The sequence below is a fragment of the Seriola lalandi genome, unplaced genomic scaffold (assembly GCF_002814215.2).
Source record: "Seriola lalandi dorsalis isolate HSWRI2012SDOR001 ecotype SW California unplaced genomic scaffold, Sedor1 jcf7180002054365, whole genome shotgun sequence".
NCBI lineage: Eukaryota > Metazoa > Chordata > Actinopteri > Carangiformes > Carangidae > Seriola > Seriola lalandi.
Window position 1 is genome coordinate 218,496 of NW_019524918.1, and position 17,615 is coordinate 236,110.

A 17,615-nucleotide genomic window follows, 5' to 3' on the forward strand; every position below is an offset into this window, starting at 1 on the left:
TGTTAGCATTATGGTTGTTGGTGGTGTTTAAACTCTGCAAGTCCCAGGATGAAAACTGAATTCTTATATTCTATCTATTGGTCTACTAATATTGATGTATTGCACATTTTCTTTTCCAAGGTAACCAGGGTTATTTGAAAATGAAGAAATATTTTATGTGTTGGTTCCATTCCATACAGCTAATGGATTATACATATGTGGACTATATGAATGATGTTAGGTTTCCTTGACCCCTATTAAGCCTTTCTGACTTTATAGGGGTCAAGGGTCAAAGCCTGGCGTGCGAATAGTTTACAAAAGCATCATAACCTATTATTAACAAATTTTCTGATATCAAACACCAGTGCACTGAGGGTAGATAGGGTTAAAGCAAATAAAAAGGTTTTGATGTGGTTAACAGTGGCATGTAACCTATGTTTGATAGAAGGGAAGTCTTTTCTTCTTCTTTTTTAAGTATGATACTGTGAAAGTAATGTTGAATGAATTTGTGGTTCTTTGTGTGTCTCTGGGTACAGCTGTTGTCTTCCCGGACAGAGTTTATCTCGCTAATCAATCAGCCTCCAGAGGCCTGCACTGGACATTAAACTTCAGCCTGTCAAAACACAATTTAACATACCGTAATCTGGAGCGCGGCAAAACCTGAAACACTGAACTTTTAATGAACTGAAAAAGCCTCCAAATTGCAGGTTGTAAGCAATGATTCAATTAAAGCTGCGAGAGCCGAGTCCTGAACAAAGACCCGGGGAGCCCATCCCAGATCTACTTCCCCAAAGACCAACACTCAGTGAGGAACCAGAGCTGGAGATAAGGCAGGCTGAGCAGCTAAATCCCTTAACAGTCGGCTGTCACCCTCTAAATCACACAACCATTCCCACCATTTCTCCAAGTGTGAGCATTGCAGGTTTTACATGTGACATATATCTCGCAGGAGCTTGGTGGATATGGAAACACAATGAGGGGGTGAATACTCTGAATGGCTGTAGCCAACTTTTTCAGACATCTGTGAGCAGATATGTTGCAGGGTCACCATGTCTCCAAGGCCCAGACCGCCTTGTTTCAATTTAAGTTTTGAGTGAGGAATATTGCAATCACATTATTATTGCTCCGTTTCTGTCTGCCAGCAGACGGAGCAGGACTGGACAACAGACAGGACAGTATAAGTGTAATCTTAACACCTTGGAACAGACCATCTGAGTGTAATGTCCCACACTTTTCTCAACTACTCACACAGGGCCTTTTTGCTCTCTCTTCTGTCTTTCATTCTCATCAATCATCCCTCTCTCCGTTCTTTCTTTCTTTCTGTCTTTCTTTCCAGTGGACATGGCCACACATATCTCCAGATGCTTGCTGTGACCGCCCCACCATACCAGACACACCCCCCTCCAGCTTCAGATTCCCCTCACCACCAAAAAATTGAACAGTAGGCTCAACGTTTACACACAGGCCTCTCTTAATTCATTGTAATGAGCAGTTTTGCGACAGCTTTAGAGCATAGGCGTGCAAGGCATGTCATTTGAATGAGCTGAGCTGTTGTGTGCGTTGGGTCGCTATTCTAGTTCACCCATCTGCTGGTGATGGACGATTATCATGCCATGATTAGAGCCAGATCCTTTTTTTTTTTTTTTATCACAAAGGGAAACATGTATGAATTCAAAATAGTTTCTTGTTATTTTTGAGAACCTCATACCACACCATGTTTTACTGCCCAAACATTTTTGGTTATCTTGTCTTCATAAGGTTCGTATATGAGGTTGTTTCCTGTTTCAGTCTAAACAATCTATTAACTAACCATGTGAATTTACAAGAGAAATATAAAGTAAAATAAAACTTACAGAAAACGGTACAACGATTTTTAGAAAATTAATAAATATGTTAACAGTTTGACATTTTGGGAAATACACTCAGTGTTGGGAAAGCTTTTTTTTTTTGCCAAGAGTTAAACGAGGAGATCAATAACACTCTCATGAGAGTGATATTGATCTTCCCATTTAACTAAAAGCAAAAAAAAGCTTTCCCAAAACTTTTAGCTACTCCTTTAAACTGACAGTGGGTTCTGCAGGTTGAATCTTTTCATATACCACCCTGATGGAGGCAAGATAGGTGAAAGCATTTCATGCAACTTGTTTAATTTTGAATATGCTGAATGCAAAATAGTGTCATATTTTAGACTCAAGTGAAACGAAAAGGTTGATTTTTCACACCAAAGGGACAAGGGCTACCATACATATGAAAAAGACCATAAGAAGCTGAGAAAACAATCGCACCACTGAGTCCATTTAGTAGCTGCTCTGGGGTTTATGATCGTATCACACAATCTCCTTCAGCTTATGGAAAGTTGTCATGGGATTCTTGATGTTTAAATTTCCTGTTTCAGGGCACTTTACAGAAAGTAAGGAAATTGAGGAATTAAGAAAGATCATGTGATACTAAAGCTTGAACAACAGCGACAGAAACGAGCTGTAAGCACAAAAATGACAATTTTATCACCTTTCAAGTCGATGCGATTAACATGTGAGCAAACAGTTGCTTATTCACAACATTAACATGAATTTAGAGTAGTGTTTTTGCCGACCTGGTAGCTCTGTTTTTAATGTCTGCCAACTCCTGAGAAAAATACCTGACTCTGTAGCCGCTAAGGGCTGCACTGTATTCACCAGCTAGTTGCTAACTGAGTTTGTCTACCGGCTGTTGCTAGGCAGACGGTGTACAGTGGTGATCTGTTTTGCTGAAAATGCCCACCTGTTGCAGCTGAAAACAGAGATGAGAGTGAACCTGAACAATAAAGCTGCCGGCAAGAAAACTAAAACAATGAGCTGAAAGATGCAAAAATGCTCTGCAGAGCCTAGGAAAACTGCAGAGCCAGGTATAAATGATCGGTGCGATCATCTCTTCAACATCTCTACAATATGAATTTATTAATTGTTGGCGCTTTAGATTTCTGGCAATTGAAAGCAGCTCAAATACTGGCCTTAATATGCAATTTGCATCAACTATATGTTTCTCAAATTTGATTGATTTTGAATGAAAGAGGGTTGAGCAATGCACATAGCATGGTCTTGTTAGCTTAGTCCTGCCTCCTCCTGCACTACAGTGTGGGTGTCAGTGACTGGTTAAATGTCGGTATCTCTGTGTATGCGTGTTTGTGTGTCCAATCGGCGTCTGTGCAACACATGGCCGTCCAATGCACGGTCTCTGCTCCCTGGTCTCTCCTCATTAGCCTCACACAGTGCAGCCATTCCCCTTTTGCCCCCTCACCTCCTCCCACTCCTCTCCCTCCCTCCCCACCCTCCACTCACAGCACACACAAGGGGAAGAGCGGACCTTTTGTTTTCTGTGTCCGACCTGTGCCCCGTTCCAGCCCTCCTCCTTCTCTCTCCTTCTCCTCTCCGCTGACTAAATCTCTTTTCCGGCTTGATACTGCTGAAAACCATATGGTGTGTGACATCATCAGGGCAGGAAGCAGGGAGAGGGGAATGGTAGAGCAGGGGAGAGATTGGCTTGCCAGGTCTCTGTGCAGTGATGTCAGCAGAAAAGCACTCTGGGAGGCCCGTTCGGGGGTGAGAGCAGAGCAGGTTGGAAATTTTATCCCTTTTTTTTTTCTTTGCGGATTTCACTCCCACCTGGATAATCAGGGGCTGGATGAGGGAACGTAAAGAGAGCATACACCTTGAAGGGAACCTTGATTTGATTTGTTAACATGTCAGGTCATGGACTGTTTGCTTAGTGTGCTTAGTTTATGTTTGTGTGCAGGTGCTGTTGCTGTTGCTGTTGCTGTTGCTGTTGCTGTTGCTGTTGCGACACCTTTCTCTCAAAGATGTCCAAAGAATCTTGATCAAAGGGATTTCAGATAGTTATAAACAAGGTCTGGGCCATCTTTAGATATCTTGGTCTCATCCTGTGATGCTAAAAACTTCTGCAGATCATCTGTCTACCTCTTCCTTTAGTCATTGGCAGTCCCAATCTGCTCACCAGGCTTTATGTCTGTCAACCTCCCTCCCTCCCGCTTTTGTTCTCTGGGTGAACTCTCCAGCTATGTTGTGAGATCCTGGTCTCCATACCATCACTACCGACCCATCCAGAGATACACATAAACACTCAGTTTGCCACTCACACAGTCAGCATCTCTCTCCTTCACACACAAACACACATGCACTAAAATACCCTTCCGCTCTGATTAATGGCAGAGCTGGGGAGTGTGCCAGGCAAGGAGGGAAGGCATTAGAGGAGAGGAGAGAGGAGAGGAAAGGAGAGGAGAGGAGAGGAGAGAGGAGAGGAGAGGCTGCTGCAGCTGTGGTTTTGGAGTCGGTCTCTGCACCCCCTTTCTGCCCCCTCTCTCCATCTCCTCTCCGGCTCCTCCAGGGACACACGCCTTGGCCAGGCCCCAGGAACCAGGGAGTCAGGACCAGGCTAAGGGGGAGAAAAAGGGGAACAAGAGAAGGAAGGATATCACAAAAGAAAGGGAAAACAGAGCTGACCTAATACGAAAGTATTGTTAGGCAGCATCTACATAAACAGGGGAGTGCATGAGATGTTCCTCAAAGGGTTTTAACCGGCAAAACTTTACAAAGCATCACATTAACAAAAGCACAAGTCTGTAAAAGTTTGGTTTACTATTGGATACTAATGCTGTCACATGGTTTTATGTTGCAACAACATCAGCACAAATACATTTTTTAGATAATAGTGTTTTACTGAAGTGTTTCTATTATGCATGAATCTGTATTTTTAGTCGCCTAATTATAATTAATATTGTATTGTAGTTTTTATATGCAAAGCACCGAATGGAACTTACTAGTAACTCGCTCAGATATTTTTCTCATTCCCATTTAGCAGGCTACAGATTCTCCACAGATGGAGCTGTACACCTGTACTACATCTATGAGTACATGTCGGTATGTGCCAGCTATAGGACACGAAAGATCTGCAGATGTAGATATGTCAGTGTACCTTCCAATAGGCAAGAAAAGTAGAAACTGCTACAACTATTAACACTCACACCTCCTGCAGGCAGCGAGTTTTACAACTGCAGCGTTTATAATGGCTTCCTTTTTCTTCGCGCGCGAGCGTGTGTGTGTGTGTGTGTGTGTGTGTGTGTGTGAGTGAGTTTGACGCTTTACTTTTAACACTTTTCCCATATTCCAGCCAAAATAAAAGAATTCATAAATTGAACATCCATTTTTTAACACCAACCTCCTAAATATTCGACCGTCAGACATGTGAGTCTGTCTGTATAAATAGTTACTTGTCCAAACTATTCCACAAATAACCAAGACATGTAAATTACATTACAAATGAGGAATGATGAGGATGGAAAGAGGAATGGCAGAATTTATAGGCAAGTGGGTGGATGAACTTAAGAGAACAGACTCCAGTTGAACACTTTTGCTCTGCACGTGGCTGGCTGGCTTCTCTTTAGTAATGTTGTCAGAAGCACTTGTAATAAATTCAACATTAATGCGTACAGAAGTGGAAAATTTTCTTTTAACAGTGAAGTTGGTGTGATTTGTCATGGCTGGGGAAAGTGTCTATGAACGGCTCGTCCTTGTTAAATTTAAGATAAGCCTATCGGCTCTGAACTGCATGCTAAGTTTTATGTATCATCCTATGGCTTTATTGTTAGCCTGACTCAACATATGTATGATGTTTGGGTATGTATGTGCGTGCTTGAAGTGTGATCTGCTCACCCCTGCTGCCCGGGCTAGTGTGTATTTGAGGCCTATTCTCTCTTTCTCTCTCTCTCTCTCTCCTTTCCCCCACTACTCTCAGTGTTTTATGGGCTGTGTGCTGCGGTGTGGTGACCTCCCTCTCACCCCGGTGCCACCCAGCCGGTGCAGGATTCAGGCGCGCATGGCCCCTGCCAAAACCCCATAGCGCCACATCTGCAATCCATAAACGCCAGCCACTCTTGCTCTCCTACTCCCTCGCCCACACCGCCTCAGACTCACACTCCTCCATTTCACTCTCTCTCACTCTCTCTCTCACCCACTAACTTTTTATTTTAATTTCCAAATTCTATGCGTCCCCCTTTTTTGAATTCCTTCGACTGCTTCCTCCCACCACTTCTGGTTTTATTCATGCTGAACATCAACTGGCTCTTCCCCTATCTCTCACTCCCTAACTGCCCCTTTTCTCTCCTTCCGTTTCTTTATCCACATCCAACGGAAAAATCTCTCACCCATTATATCTTCAGTGGGAGCCAACTGAGTGTGGTGGCAGTGAACTGGGAACCACAAGACATTCCTGATCCAAACAGCACTAAGTCACCAGCGTTCACGTCTTCTGACGGCAGCCTGTGCCAAACACACACTTCACTTATCGGCTGGATTCAGCCTTACCACGTCGCAGTTGGTCCCCAAACAGCTAAATGTTTATCTGTTTCAAATTGATAGTGTCAGGAAAAAATGTAAAATTCTGCTCCATTTTTGTACATGTTACTTTAAGAGCATTCTCCATCATGGGGGTATTGAATTCCCCCTCCCCTTACCATGAACTGTTGGCCAGCAGAGCACACAACACCCCTCCCCTCAGCCTTAACAAGATGTGTTCAACACATCACTGTGCCCTTGCCTTCATATGTGTAAAAAAAATAGTAAAGTTGGAAATAAATTAAGTGTTACCACAAAACTGTCCAGAGCTCCCAGCTTGCCCCCCATGGGTAATAGAGACATTCGTCTTTCTCGATTGTATTATCTTTTTTCTTCAGCTTTTTCCACCATAATCAAATAAAAATGCAGAGTGAACTTTTGCTCCCCTTCGTTTCTTGGATCATGTTCTCCTCTCCATCCCAAAGTCTTCACCTTCTGGTTTCCCAGACATATTGGCATGCCTCTATGGTGCAGTCCCAACAGAGCCCCAAGATGAATCATGTTGCTGCAAGCATGCAAGAGCTCAGTTTTATGATAAATACTGCAATTCATAAATCAGTGTTTTCCTAAGTAAGAAAGCATGGGGCAGGGACGGATGCAGAGCTGTAGAGCATTTCAGCCTCAGTTTGAAAACAACGGAGGGGTCACGATCTGAGTGTGTGTGTTGACTAGAGCTAAAAAGGAGGCTTCAGGTCAGGGTGAGACCACCGTGGAGAGAGAAAGCTTTCTGTGTGTGTGTGTGTGTGTGTGTGTGTGTGTGTGTGTGTGTGTGTGTGTGTGTGTGTGTGTGTGTGTGTGTGTGTGTGTGTGTGTGTGTGGATGGATGAGTTTTGCTAGTAGGAGGTGAAGTACTATCAGTGCTTCTATTTTTAGATGTTCATACAATTTTAGGTAGAACACTTAAGTTATATCTATGGTACAGGGAAGCTGTTTTTCTTGTCTTGCCCTCACACTAATGTAATGTCGGTGGTGCCATGCATCTTAAATAGTTTCAACAGTATTACATTTATTCCAAGACTGGTTATTAATTGGGTCTTGGTAGCCTCTTTTTTTTGTTAAGTCACTGAGGCATGTTTGTGATAAAAGATTATGTAAATAAATGAACATGACAGCTGCTATTTGTCAAAGTCTTAAAGGCCACAAGTCACTCATTGAGAGATTGTGGAAAATAATTTTTGCTTAAAAGTACAACTTGGGAGTTCTTTTTCTGTGATTAAAGTCCCTCAAATATCACAAACATTATCTAATGATTTTGCCCTAGTTTGTACATTTTAATGTGGCTACAGGCTTTAAGCCACATCTGCATGACTTCAAAGAGTTGCCAGTGTAATGGGCTTGACATATGACTAATGTAAAAACTATTATTGACCTGCCAGCTGTTGTGGTAACAGCCCTTGATGTTTGTTTAATCATAAAGTACTCTACACACACATACAGCTATTTGTTCACTGGTAGTCACTCACATATTTTTGACCTATTTCAAACAAAGGTGAGTGTTGCTCAACAAAACAGTGAAGAAACTTTATTAATACTTATTCATGTCTGCCATCTAGTGGCCAAAACAGACTCAGCAGCAAGTTAGAGGCTACAAACAGGAGGTACTTTGGATCAAAATAGTTTTATTTAATACACACTTCACTTCGTGAAAATGACGTGACCACACTGCTGTTAAGTATTTTTGTTAATATGTGTCTTTCTCGCATCGTCAAGTTGTCCCTCCACTATTCCATGTCCAAGTCGTCTATCTCCACAGTGCCCTCTCTCTTGACCCAAGGCAAAGGCAAGGGCACATAGGGGTCATACGTCCAGCGAGGATACACTCTCTTGTACAAATTCATCAGGACAGTGTCTTGAGAGCGCAGCTGATTATCAAATACACACTTCATGTGACCGTGTGTTCCTGAGGAAATAAAAAGGCGGTCAGAATTCACAGTAGATAACAAACTGAGGTTATATGTAAGGAAGCTGCTGACTTAAATTTTCTCACCTAAAACCTCTTTGATGTGGCCTCTCCGACCCCACTTTGTTCGCAGCTCCACTGGTTTAAACCACATGATATCATCTGTCACAGAAAGAAACAAAGGAGCAGTAAACCATGAATTAAAGCCACAGAGAAGTCAAACATGATATGATATTCTGTAGCCTTAGTAAGAAAAGTATGAGAACATCCTCTCACCCCTGTTAAAGAACATGTAACGGACGACAGCAGAGCGCCGGTTGATTTTGAACGGGTGTCCGCTCAGTACAATCCTCTTCAGCACAACACGCTGAGGGTCACAGCTGAGCAGACTGCCTGTAGCCACCAGGTCCTGGATGCCTAGAAAGACACAGTAATGAGAACACAAGCTCAAATACCAGTACAGAATTAACTTAAGAGGGTAATTAGATAAAAGAATTAGATGTCAGACTGGACGGTCAGAAGTTTAAAATCAAGGCAGCCAGACCACTAATGAAATTGACATATTTTCAAGTATAAACAGGACTTTTTTATCTCACCATCAGCCGCCCTTTGTTTGAAAAGCAGGACTCCTGCCGGGGAGAAGGTGATGGGAGCGTACACTGACACCACGGTGGGGGCGTCTGGCCTGAGGAAACGCTCCATCTTATGCTTGTCAGCTGGAGAAGAGCAGCGCAGAGTTCAATGCTCAGGTATTCATTTAATACTGTATACCCTGCAGCTAAATCTGTTTCAACCTTCACACCTATAATCATTCTGTCTGCTAATATATTTTGAATAGAAGTAACAATAAATCCAGTTGTTTTAATGCATGCATGCGAGGCGAATTACGTGCTCTACCTGAGGTGTGCTGAGAGAAGATGGGAGAGGCCCTGAACCTCCGAAATCCACAGTGGAACACCAGCTCCTCTTTAGATTTGATCGGCTCTGTGTTGCTGGGGTGTCTCCTCACCAAGACGTGCATCACTGACATCTGTGGCCAGTGGGGGAAAAAAAAAAAAAAAAAGAGGCCAGAAAAGTCAATAACAATAAAACTGTCAGTGTGACTTTGTTTCAAAATGACGGTTAGGAAATCAGACACAACGGCTTTCAGATGTCAGAACTGTGGATCATACCTTCTGTTCGTGGGGCAAGAGGGACACCAACACCAGAGGGTTGCCTGACTGAACACTCTCCATCACTGAAAAAGGCACATCAGTGATGTGCAGTGTAACATACCAGCCCACCTGAAGTAAGAGGAGCGGCAGAGTCAGTGACGCCACAAGTTGGAAAAGAAGTGCATTTAATAAATGAAGACGGTCACTTTTTTTTTTTTTTTTCCTCTCTTTACCATGGCTCCCTCTTCCTCTGCTGCAGCCTCAGCCAGTATGCGGTGGCGAGTTCGTTCAAAGCTCTGGAACTGGAAGATGCGCGAGTAGTTGAGAGGCAAGTTTTCCATGGGGTCCCAAGGCGAAGAGCGGAAACTTTTTAGGCCTCTATAGCGCTGAAACCTAGACACAGTACAGCAACAGGAGCAAATGTGGCAATTATCAAACTGTGTTGAAAAAATCATCTCAGAATTTGTTTTCCCTTCTACTCTAGACTCACAATACCTGTAAATTTGTTCCTCATCCTTCATAAAAGAAGACGAACTGACCTGATTCGAGCTGCCGCGTCGAGGGGTGTGTCCACCTCATCTGGAAACATTTCATTGGCTCGAGCCTCACGGTAGCGTTTTAGGCCTTCTTCTTCTGCAGCCTCATCCATGTGCTCATCATAGCGCTGATCTGCTCCAGCTCGCTCTGTGGAGCACACCTCTTCCTCCTCCTCCTCCTCCTCCTCATCTTCTTCACCACAACATGAACCAAGGTCCTTAAGAAGGGAAGGTGTAGGACAAATCTGTATTAATATACTGTAGCACCGAGTCCTGTGGACAGAAGACTGCTCCTGATTCTTTGACTGCAAACATATCTGGATCACTGCTGTCTGATGTCTTTAAGTGGCCATAAAAGAGGCCATTTTAACGGAGCAGACTGCACCCTCATTTGTGAATATCCCCTACAGTAAACGGACTGCACTTATTTTTAATGGCATCCAGAATGACTCTCTGGATTCCTCAGAAAAACCACAGCATCTGGTTTGAAAATGATCGCACTAGCCTACATTGACACTTACAAGATTCAGGGACACAATAGAAACAGCAGAACAGTGCCACACAGAGATTACATCCATTGGTCCAATTAATGGTTCATTACTTCAGGAATTTTTAATACTATGTACATATACAGTACATTACCAAATACAAGCGGCAAGAATGAAATTATTCACAGTACTGCTAGTAGTGTCCACTGTTCAAACTCTGCACCATTACCCCCAAAAATGTCAATGTTCACTTCTTATTCACATACAATTCCAAATCCAAACATACATAGAGCAGGTGTCTCTACTATAAATAGAAAACTGCAAGGGAATAGCAAAGTTGCTGCACTCCCCCCAATACAAAGCAAATTTTATACATATTTTTCCCTCCTCATTTTCCAAACTGCAGCCTTTACAAACAATGACCAGACGGACATGTTGGGAACACGAGCGCAGTCAAAGAGATTCTAAGTATAGAAATTGTAATTGTACAATCGCCAAACATAAATAGGACCGGCCCAGCCACAATGAGAACAGTGTTTTAAGAAGACTTGCGTGCGTAGTAGTATTTGCATCTGTATATGTGTCAATGTGAGAAGGCGTTGCCAGAATTCAAATTATGGGATTCCTTAATTTGCATATATTTAAATCTTATGCCGTTCCCCGTGTGTCAACAAACCACTGCCTCCGGCTCCTCCAGACACCCACGCTTAGAATATCTAGAAATTCAACTTCCATGGGAAATATGTTTGTATAAGGAAATGAATCATCAAAGAAGACATGCAGTACAGTGCTCCCATGACTGGCAAATTACAGGAGGAGCCAGATACATGAGGGAAAAGCACTCAGCATGGGGTTGATTCACAACCTTTCCAACATCCCTGCTGCAGTAATAATAATCATTATCATTTGAAGTACCCGTTTCCCTATTGTTACCCCCTCCTCTAAATATGTATTCCTGTACACTGACCTTGACATCAAACACATGCTAATAACAATCACAGATCGTAATGAACCCGTTGCATAAGGAGAATTTCCCTGACTTCTTTTCAAGCAGCGCTGGAAATAAATAAATGATCTGCCCCTCCCTCCGTCCAGACAGGAAGTTCTTTTCACAGGGACAGGAAGACAGGAGGCTTCTCTCGGGACTCCTGCTCCAAACACTATTGTTGTGGTGAACAGCCTGGCACTGCAGCCCAGAGACAGACACTGAGAAAACAAACAGTGCCTCTCAGCCGCGAGGTGCACTGACCGTGGGTCACGTATGCACTGCGCCGGCACCGGAACCACTGACACTCAGACATCACGGCTTCCCCACTGATTACCATCATCCTCCGTAAGATTACACTGACTGTTGCCATGACAAGCAGCTGCACAAACTGCCCGCCCAGTGTGTTCAGGCTGAACGTCTACTGAAATTATTAATGGATAAATCAATTAGGAAAAATGAAAATTAATCACCAACAACTTTAATAACGAAGTAGTTAATTCTACCATTTTTTATTTGTTTTAGAGAAAATGAATAGGAGATGTCCGCTTGGGACCTGTTAAATTAGAATTGACAGTTGTCCTTGAAATTATTTCACTGAACCATTCCCTTCACATTCTGATCTCACACACCACGGTTAAATTGTTCTCAAGCAAGAAGTCTCAAGAAGCTGAAATTTTAATTGTCAAACTACAGTATAAAGACATGAAGTATTCCAAAGAAGGCGATGGAGTGTGTGACGAGCTGAGACGTTAAGATGCTGACCATAGACCTCGCGCCGTTTCATCTCCCTGCTTCCTTTCCTGTAGTCTCCACTATCTCCACTAAAAGGCTTAAAATACTTCTACTTTAACATGTACCTGAGAGTTATTCTCGTCATCCTCTCCATCCATGGCCTCATCCATCATGTCGTCATCATCGTCATCACTGCTCTCTTCATCCGTCTCTCCATTCTCCTCCTCATTGTCGTCAACAATCCATGAGGCCTGGTAGTCTGATGTTCCTTTGGGAACCTTCATTACACGTTTTTTCTTCCTGGCCTCTAAACAGCAAAGAGAAACACCAAAGAAACATTTAGATTACTGTCTTATTGCGGCAGGCTTAATCGTATGTAGCCACTTTAATATTAATAATTACACAGATTTTAATCAAGAAAGGAATTTAATACACAACCAATTTGTGGTTGCCAGTCATAATTTGGAGTTGTCTCAGGTGTGTACATTTTAACTTTTCATTTTGCTGACTGAAGGGGACACTGCAGCTATGTACAATTTATTTTTGCAAGTCACCGTCAAATCTGTTTTAGAAACATCTTTCAAACTGATTCCTAGATGTCACCTCATGGTGTAATATGAAACTGTAATCAAGGAACGTGTGGCAAATGTCAACAGCACCTGGTAAACTAGCTTCATTTGTACAAAGTTCTCAACACAATTGTTTCCGTTCAGTTCACCTATGTACTCAGTATAGCAGGATTTCTCCCCCAAAAAATTGATCTAAACCAGCGGCTTTAATGCAAGTTAGGCCTCAACCTCAACACTGATGCAGGCTCCCAGGTCTCCTCATCTTACCAACTGTATCATTTAAAAATGAATTCTGTTTCTGTGTCTGCACCTTCAGCTTCCAGCAGCTCTGTTTCAGTCGGCCATGTCTGCTCTCCGTCCATGGGATCCACCTCAGCCTCAGTCTGCAGACTCTCCCTGCAGGATGGGTCTGCTGTCATGAGCACCCGCACAGGAGCCTCATTTTCATCTCCATCCTGTGGGAACACAGATGACTGGGTAAACGGACGCAAACATTTTCAAGAGCAGAGGAGAGTTTTACATCCTTGAATTGAATTTGACATCTTACAGTGAGCCACTCTTTTAGTATGAAAATCTGAAACTTAAATTTGCGCACTGCTCCCTGCTGAGCAAGAACCACAGTTGAGTTTACCAAAGTGAATGTTTCTAAATGTCCATGGTGAAATGAGTGTTGCAAGCCAAACTAAATGGTTACTAGTTATTCCTGTTGGGCTGCGCATTTACACTGTTGAAAACATTGCAGCTACATGAGGCGCCCCATGTGATGATGATATGAAAAAGACTGTTTCAATTCGTTTGTGCAGACAAATAGAGATTTTTGCTCCAACCATTTTTGAAAAATTACAATTTTAAGCATAGGTGTATTACGTCAGCACCTCATTAATGCCTAAATGACTCCAAAGTGGTCACACTTGTTTGTGTATATTTGTTGTGAAGAGCAGGTCTGAAGGAGGACCTGCCAGAAGAGGAGCCTAGCTTGATGAAGAGCTTCTATACAGGATGAAGCTCAGGCCTGAGTCCTTTCACCTGCTGCAGAACCCTGGGTTCCCTCCTGATGACAGTTCTTTATTTCAGTAAATACGTGAGTTCCTTTGTTCTCCATACATTAATGTTTGTACCTTTATAATATTCTATTATTTTTGACATCTTTATAAAAAAACATTTGTCATGATAGATTATGGAACAAAGACTTTATAAATAATAAAAATAAATATTTAATTTCTACAACTGCAATTTGAGATATGAGAAATTTAATCGATAAAAAATAAGCAATAACTTTTAGTCCAAAAACACCTACCAGCATGTCAACGTCTCCTCCCTTGCCAGGCTTTGCTGGTCTGGGGGTTAAGTTGAGGGGAAGAGGGTCTGATGGCGCATCAATCTGACTGAGCTGAAAGTCTCCGTGCCCACTGATGTGCACCAGTCTGTCAACCCGTAGAGGGCGGCCACGGACATACCCGGAGACACAGAGAGTACCTAGGCCGGTGGGCCCACCACCTGTCCCCTCAGCGGGGCTGTTGGGTGTAAAAGTGACATGCTGACCCAAGAGATGGGAACGTCTGGAGCGGAAACCAAGCTTTCTCTGTCTCTGAGTGCCCAGGTGTCTGAGAAGTAGAGTGGCATCTTGCTCTGAATCCAGAGGGAAGAGACGGGCATCAGGGAAACGGACCTCTGTGATCTTTGACAGAGCTCTCCTGGACTCCACCCTCTTCTTCACAGGGAGATCAGTCAGACCTTGACACACCAGTGCTACATGGGATAAATCCGTGGATAGAAAGACAAGGGCTTAGAAAGTGTACACAAGGAAAAAAATACAAAATCTACTGATACAGCAGTCTGTCCTGGTGTCACCGGTGGAGTCTACCAGTGAGGTAGAGGTATATACCCACCATGGCTGGGGAGGCCCTGGGCAAAGAGGCAGGACAGACAGTAGTCTCCATAGCTGTCCCAACCTTCAGTAGAGTCCAGCACAAATACAAGACTGTCTGCAATCTTTGCCACATCCAGCAGGGAGTGCATTTCAGCTGTCCGAAGAAAACAAAATGCTCATCAAAGAAAGAATTTGTACAACAAATTTTAACCAATTTTACACTGAACCAATGCCAACATACTCAACCTTTGTATTAGGGGTAAAGCACTGTGAGAAGTTCATTTCACTGTCTCTGTGACTGTCTTACTGTGTAATAATAGAATATCACCTTCCTAAAATAATCGATTGGCTAAATGAAGTACCACCTTGCCTTGCTCTTCAGGAAAAAAACTTTAAAAGGAATTACGCTGCCATTGAAAGGTTTTGAGCTTTTTGGAGTTTTTGGAGGATACATTTTTTTCAAACCTTTTTGCCTTGATTTTTTTTGTGTAATTCCTTAGTATATCCAAGCCCTTACTTTCTTTGGCAAGTTCTGAACAACCTGGCTGCAGCAGTGGAAAGGGTGTCAGACAGCACTTAGGTGCGAGTGCTTTTTTGTCTAGTTTATGTATATATACTGGATATGTGCTGTTTCATTTCCAAATATAAACACAAATATATATTAATTTTTAAAAAAAACAGGTTTGCAACGCTATTCATGCAACTGTATCTTATTCAATTTATTTCATTTCAGTTCAGTGTTTTTGAAGAAGCAACTTTCCATATCGTTTGATACTTACATGTGCTGTAGCTTAAAAAGGTGAACCTTTGTTTAAAACGAGGCAGAATCAGCCCAAAACTGTCACTGATGCCACTGACACACCGCTCCTGATGTACGACACCCCCAGCACCCTCACCCCGGAGCAGTTTGGTAATGGCACCAGCATCAACTCCAGCGTGGAGAGACACCACAGCTACCAAATGGGGAGGACCGTCCCTGCTGCCTAGACGTCGCTTCTCTGTCAGGACCTAAACAGGTGAGGCACATGGAAACTATTCAGCACCAATCAGCAATTCAAGGACAACTATTATTCATGTGAAATAGAATATTACCATGTCTTTCTTATTCCTGCGTAGCTGGTTGGCTTTGTGCCTTCTGTCCATCTTCTTTTGTTCCTTCCTCTGTTTTTTGGTAAGAGCGGTCACTGACACTCTCCCTGTGCAACAATTGAACACAAGGATTTACTACGACTGTATGTTGCAACATGCAAAATCACAAGTGAACCAAATATGCAGTATATATGAAGGTGCACACTTTCAAAGCCATATTTATTATTGAGCAACTATTTGCACTATATAAATTACAAACTGCTGAAGAATGTTAGAAACTATCTAACAACTTCTTGATTTAGCTTTTGTGCTGTTTCCTGGAATATTATTAATGTTTGTTATGATTTAATACAGTACTATCTGCATGCAGACCTTAGTTTAAAATTGTGCTGTAAACTAGCCTGACAAAAAAAACCATAACCTTGCTACTCAGAAGAGGCCCTGTAGTGCATTATATTGTCGCCTGCCTTCGGAAATGCTGGTTTCAATTACCAGAAGCTCATATGGAACAGTACATGTTTTCATAATTCAATATCTGAATGTTTGAATGTGTCCTTGAGGTAAAACATATGCTCTAGCTATAAGTCGTCAATAAATCTGCAGTAGATGCGGACAGCCTTCTGTAGAAGGAGTAGGAGTTATGATCAATGTCTATAATATCTTTGGTGCTTTGAAACATATTAGATGGGCTATTCAATAAAAACCCCTGTAGAGTTCAGTGCAATTCAATACAATAGCCCTGCAACAAAAACTGCGCATACTTTAAGAAGCTTCTAATGTTCTTTTTTTTTTCTCTGATTCTCATAGAAGTGGATTGATTCAGTGGATAATACTTTGGTTTGCCATTGCTGAAATGGATTGCATTCCAGTGTGCACATTTCTTTGTCATGCAGAAGTTTCCATTAATGCAAAGTAATGAACAACAAAAACAACTCCACATTGTGTTACCAAAAGTGAACATTAGTTCATGTTTACTTGATATAAGACTGGTCATTAGTTCAGATTCTGTATATAGACATATCCCTGTGAACCAACAGCAAGTCTGACAAATAGTCATGGACAGTCATAGTGGGTCCTCTTTATAGAACTTACGCTGCATAGTTTTCATTGATTTGTCTCATTGGCTGCTGTTCATTTCTGTGGTACAGACTCACGGGTCATTGGGATCCTCTGTACTCAAGATTTGTATAGTGAAATAACGTCTGTAATTTTATTTCAAGCAAATAACTAAAACTCACGTCAAAGCATTCCTTTGTGTATGTTGTTTTCAAATCATAGTATTGGTTGCAGTGCTAATGTACTGTGTGACATTTAATTTATACTACAAGATGTATGATTTACATAATTTACTTATTAGCATATTAAAATACATGATTTAGGCATGTGAAGTTGTGAGGTATGACAACAGAGTTTGACATCAATTAAACTACTATTATACGCCTATTATATGACAACTGCTTTTTCTCTCCTGTGGTATGTGGGACAGCTGATTTGTCCCATCCGCTTTAAATGGTCATAGGTGAACAGGAGACAGATGTGTACTCCACCAGTTTCTTGAATGTCAACCGACACTCGGCACACGATCGGGCAATTTCTGAAAGGGCATTGTGCAAAAGGACTCGATTTACATGAGCCACATTTTATACAGAACTAATTCCACTGGAAAACTTAACACGTGTGTCTACAGAGCCGTGGCTACAGCCACAAGCTAACACATCGCAGCTAACAAAGGCCGTTAAAAAACAATCGAACATGGCTTACCTTTGTTTTCTCTCTCAATTTCACCTTTCGTCCGGTGCTTGCCATGTTTGTGTCCTTTATTTTTCTGTTTATATATGCCGGATCTGTGGCCCTGTTGTTTTTCCCCACTCGCAACCATTTTCACCATGTGGGAAAGTCTCGCATTTTACTTCCGCCTTTCAGA

The 17,615-nt window shown here is 42.3% G+C and overlaps 1 protein-coding gene across 1 annotated transcript; it reads right to left on the minus strand.

Moving 5' to 3' along the window:
• Positions 1–7,964: 7,964 nt before the first annotated feature.
• On the minus strand, positions 7,965–17,615 carry tsr1 (TSR1 ribosome maturation factor). Its single transcript, XM_023408530.2, has 15 exons — positions 17,453–17,615; positions 15,695–15,798; positions 15,382–15,610; positions 14,622–14,756; positions 14,030–14,481; positions 13,043–13,187; positions 12,289–12,470; positions 9,959–10,173; positions 9,653–9,812; positions 9,438–9,548; positions 9,163–9,295; positions 8,862–8,981; positions 8,542–8,682; positions 8,353–8,427; positions 7,965–8,265 (listed from the first exon to the last, which is right to left on the minus strand). Exons 1-15 carry the CDS (start codon positions 17,577–17,579, stop codon positions 8,087–8,089), a joined length of 2,508 nt encoding a protein of 835 aa, XP_023264298.1. The 5' UTR covers positions 17,580–17,615; the 3' UTR covers positions 7,965–8,086.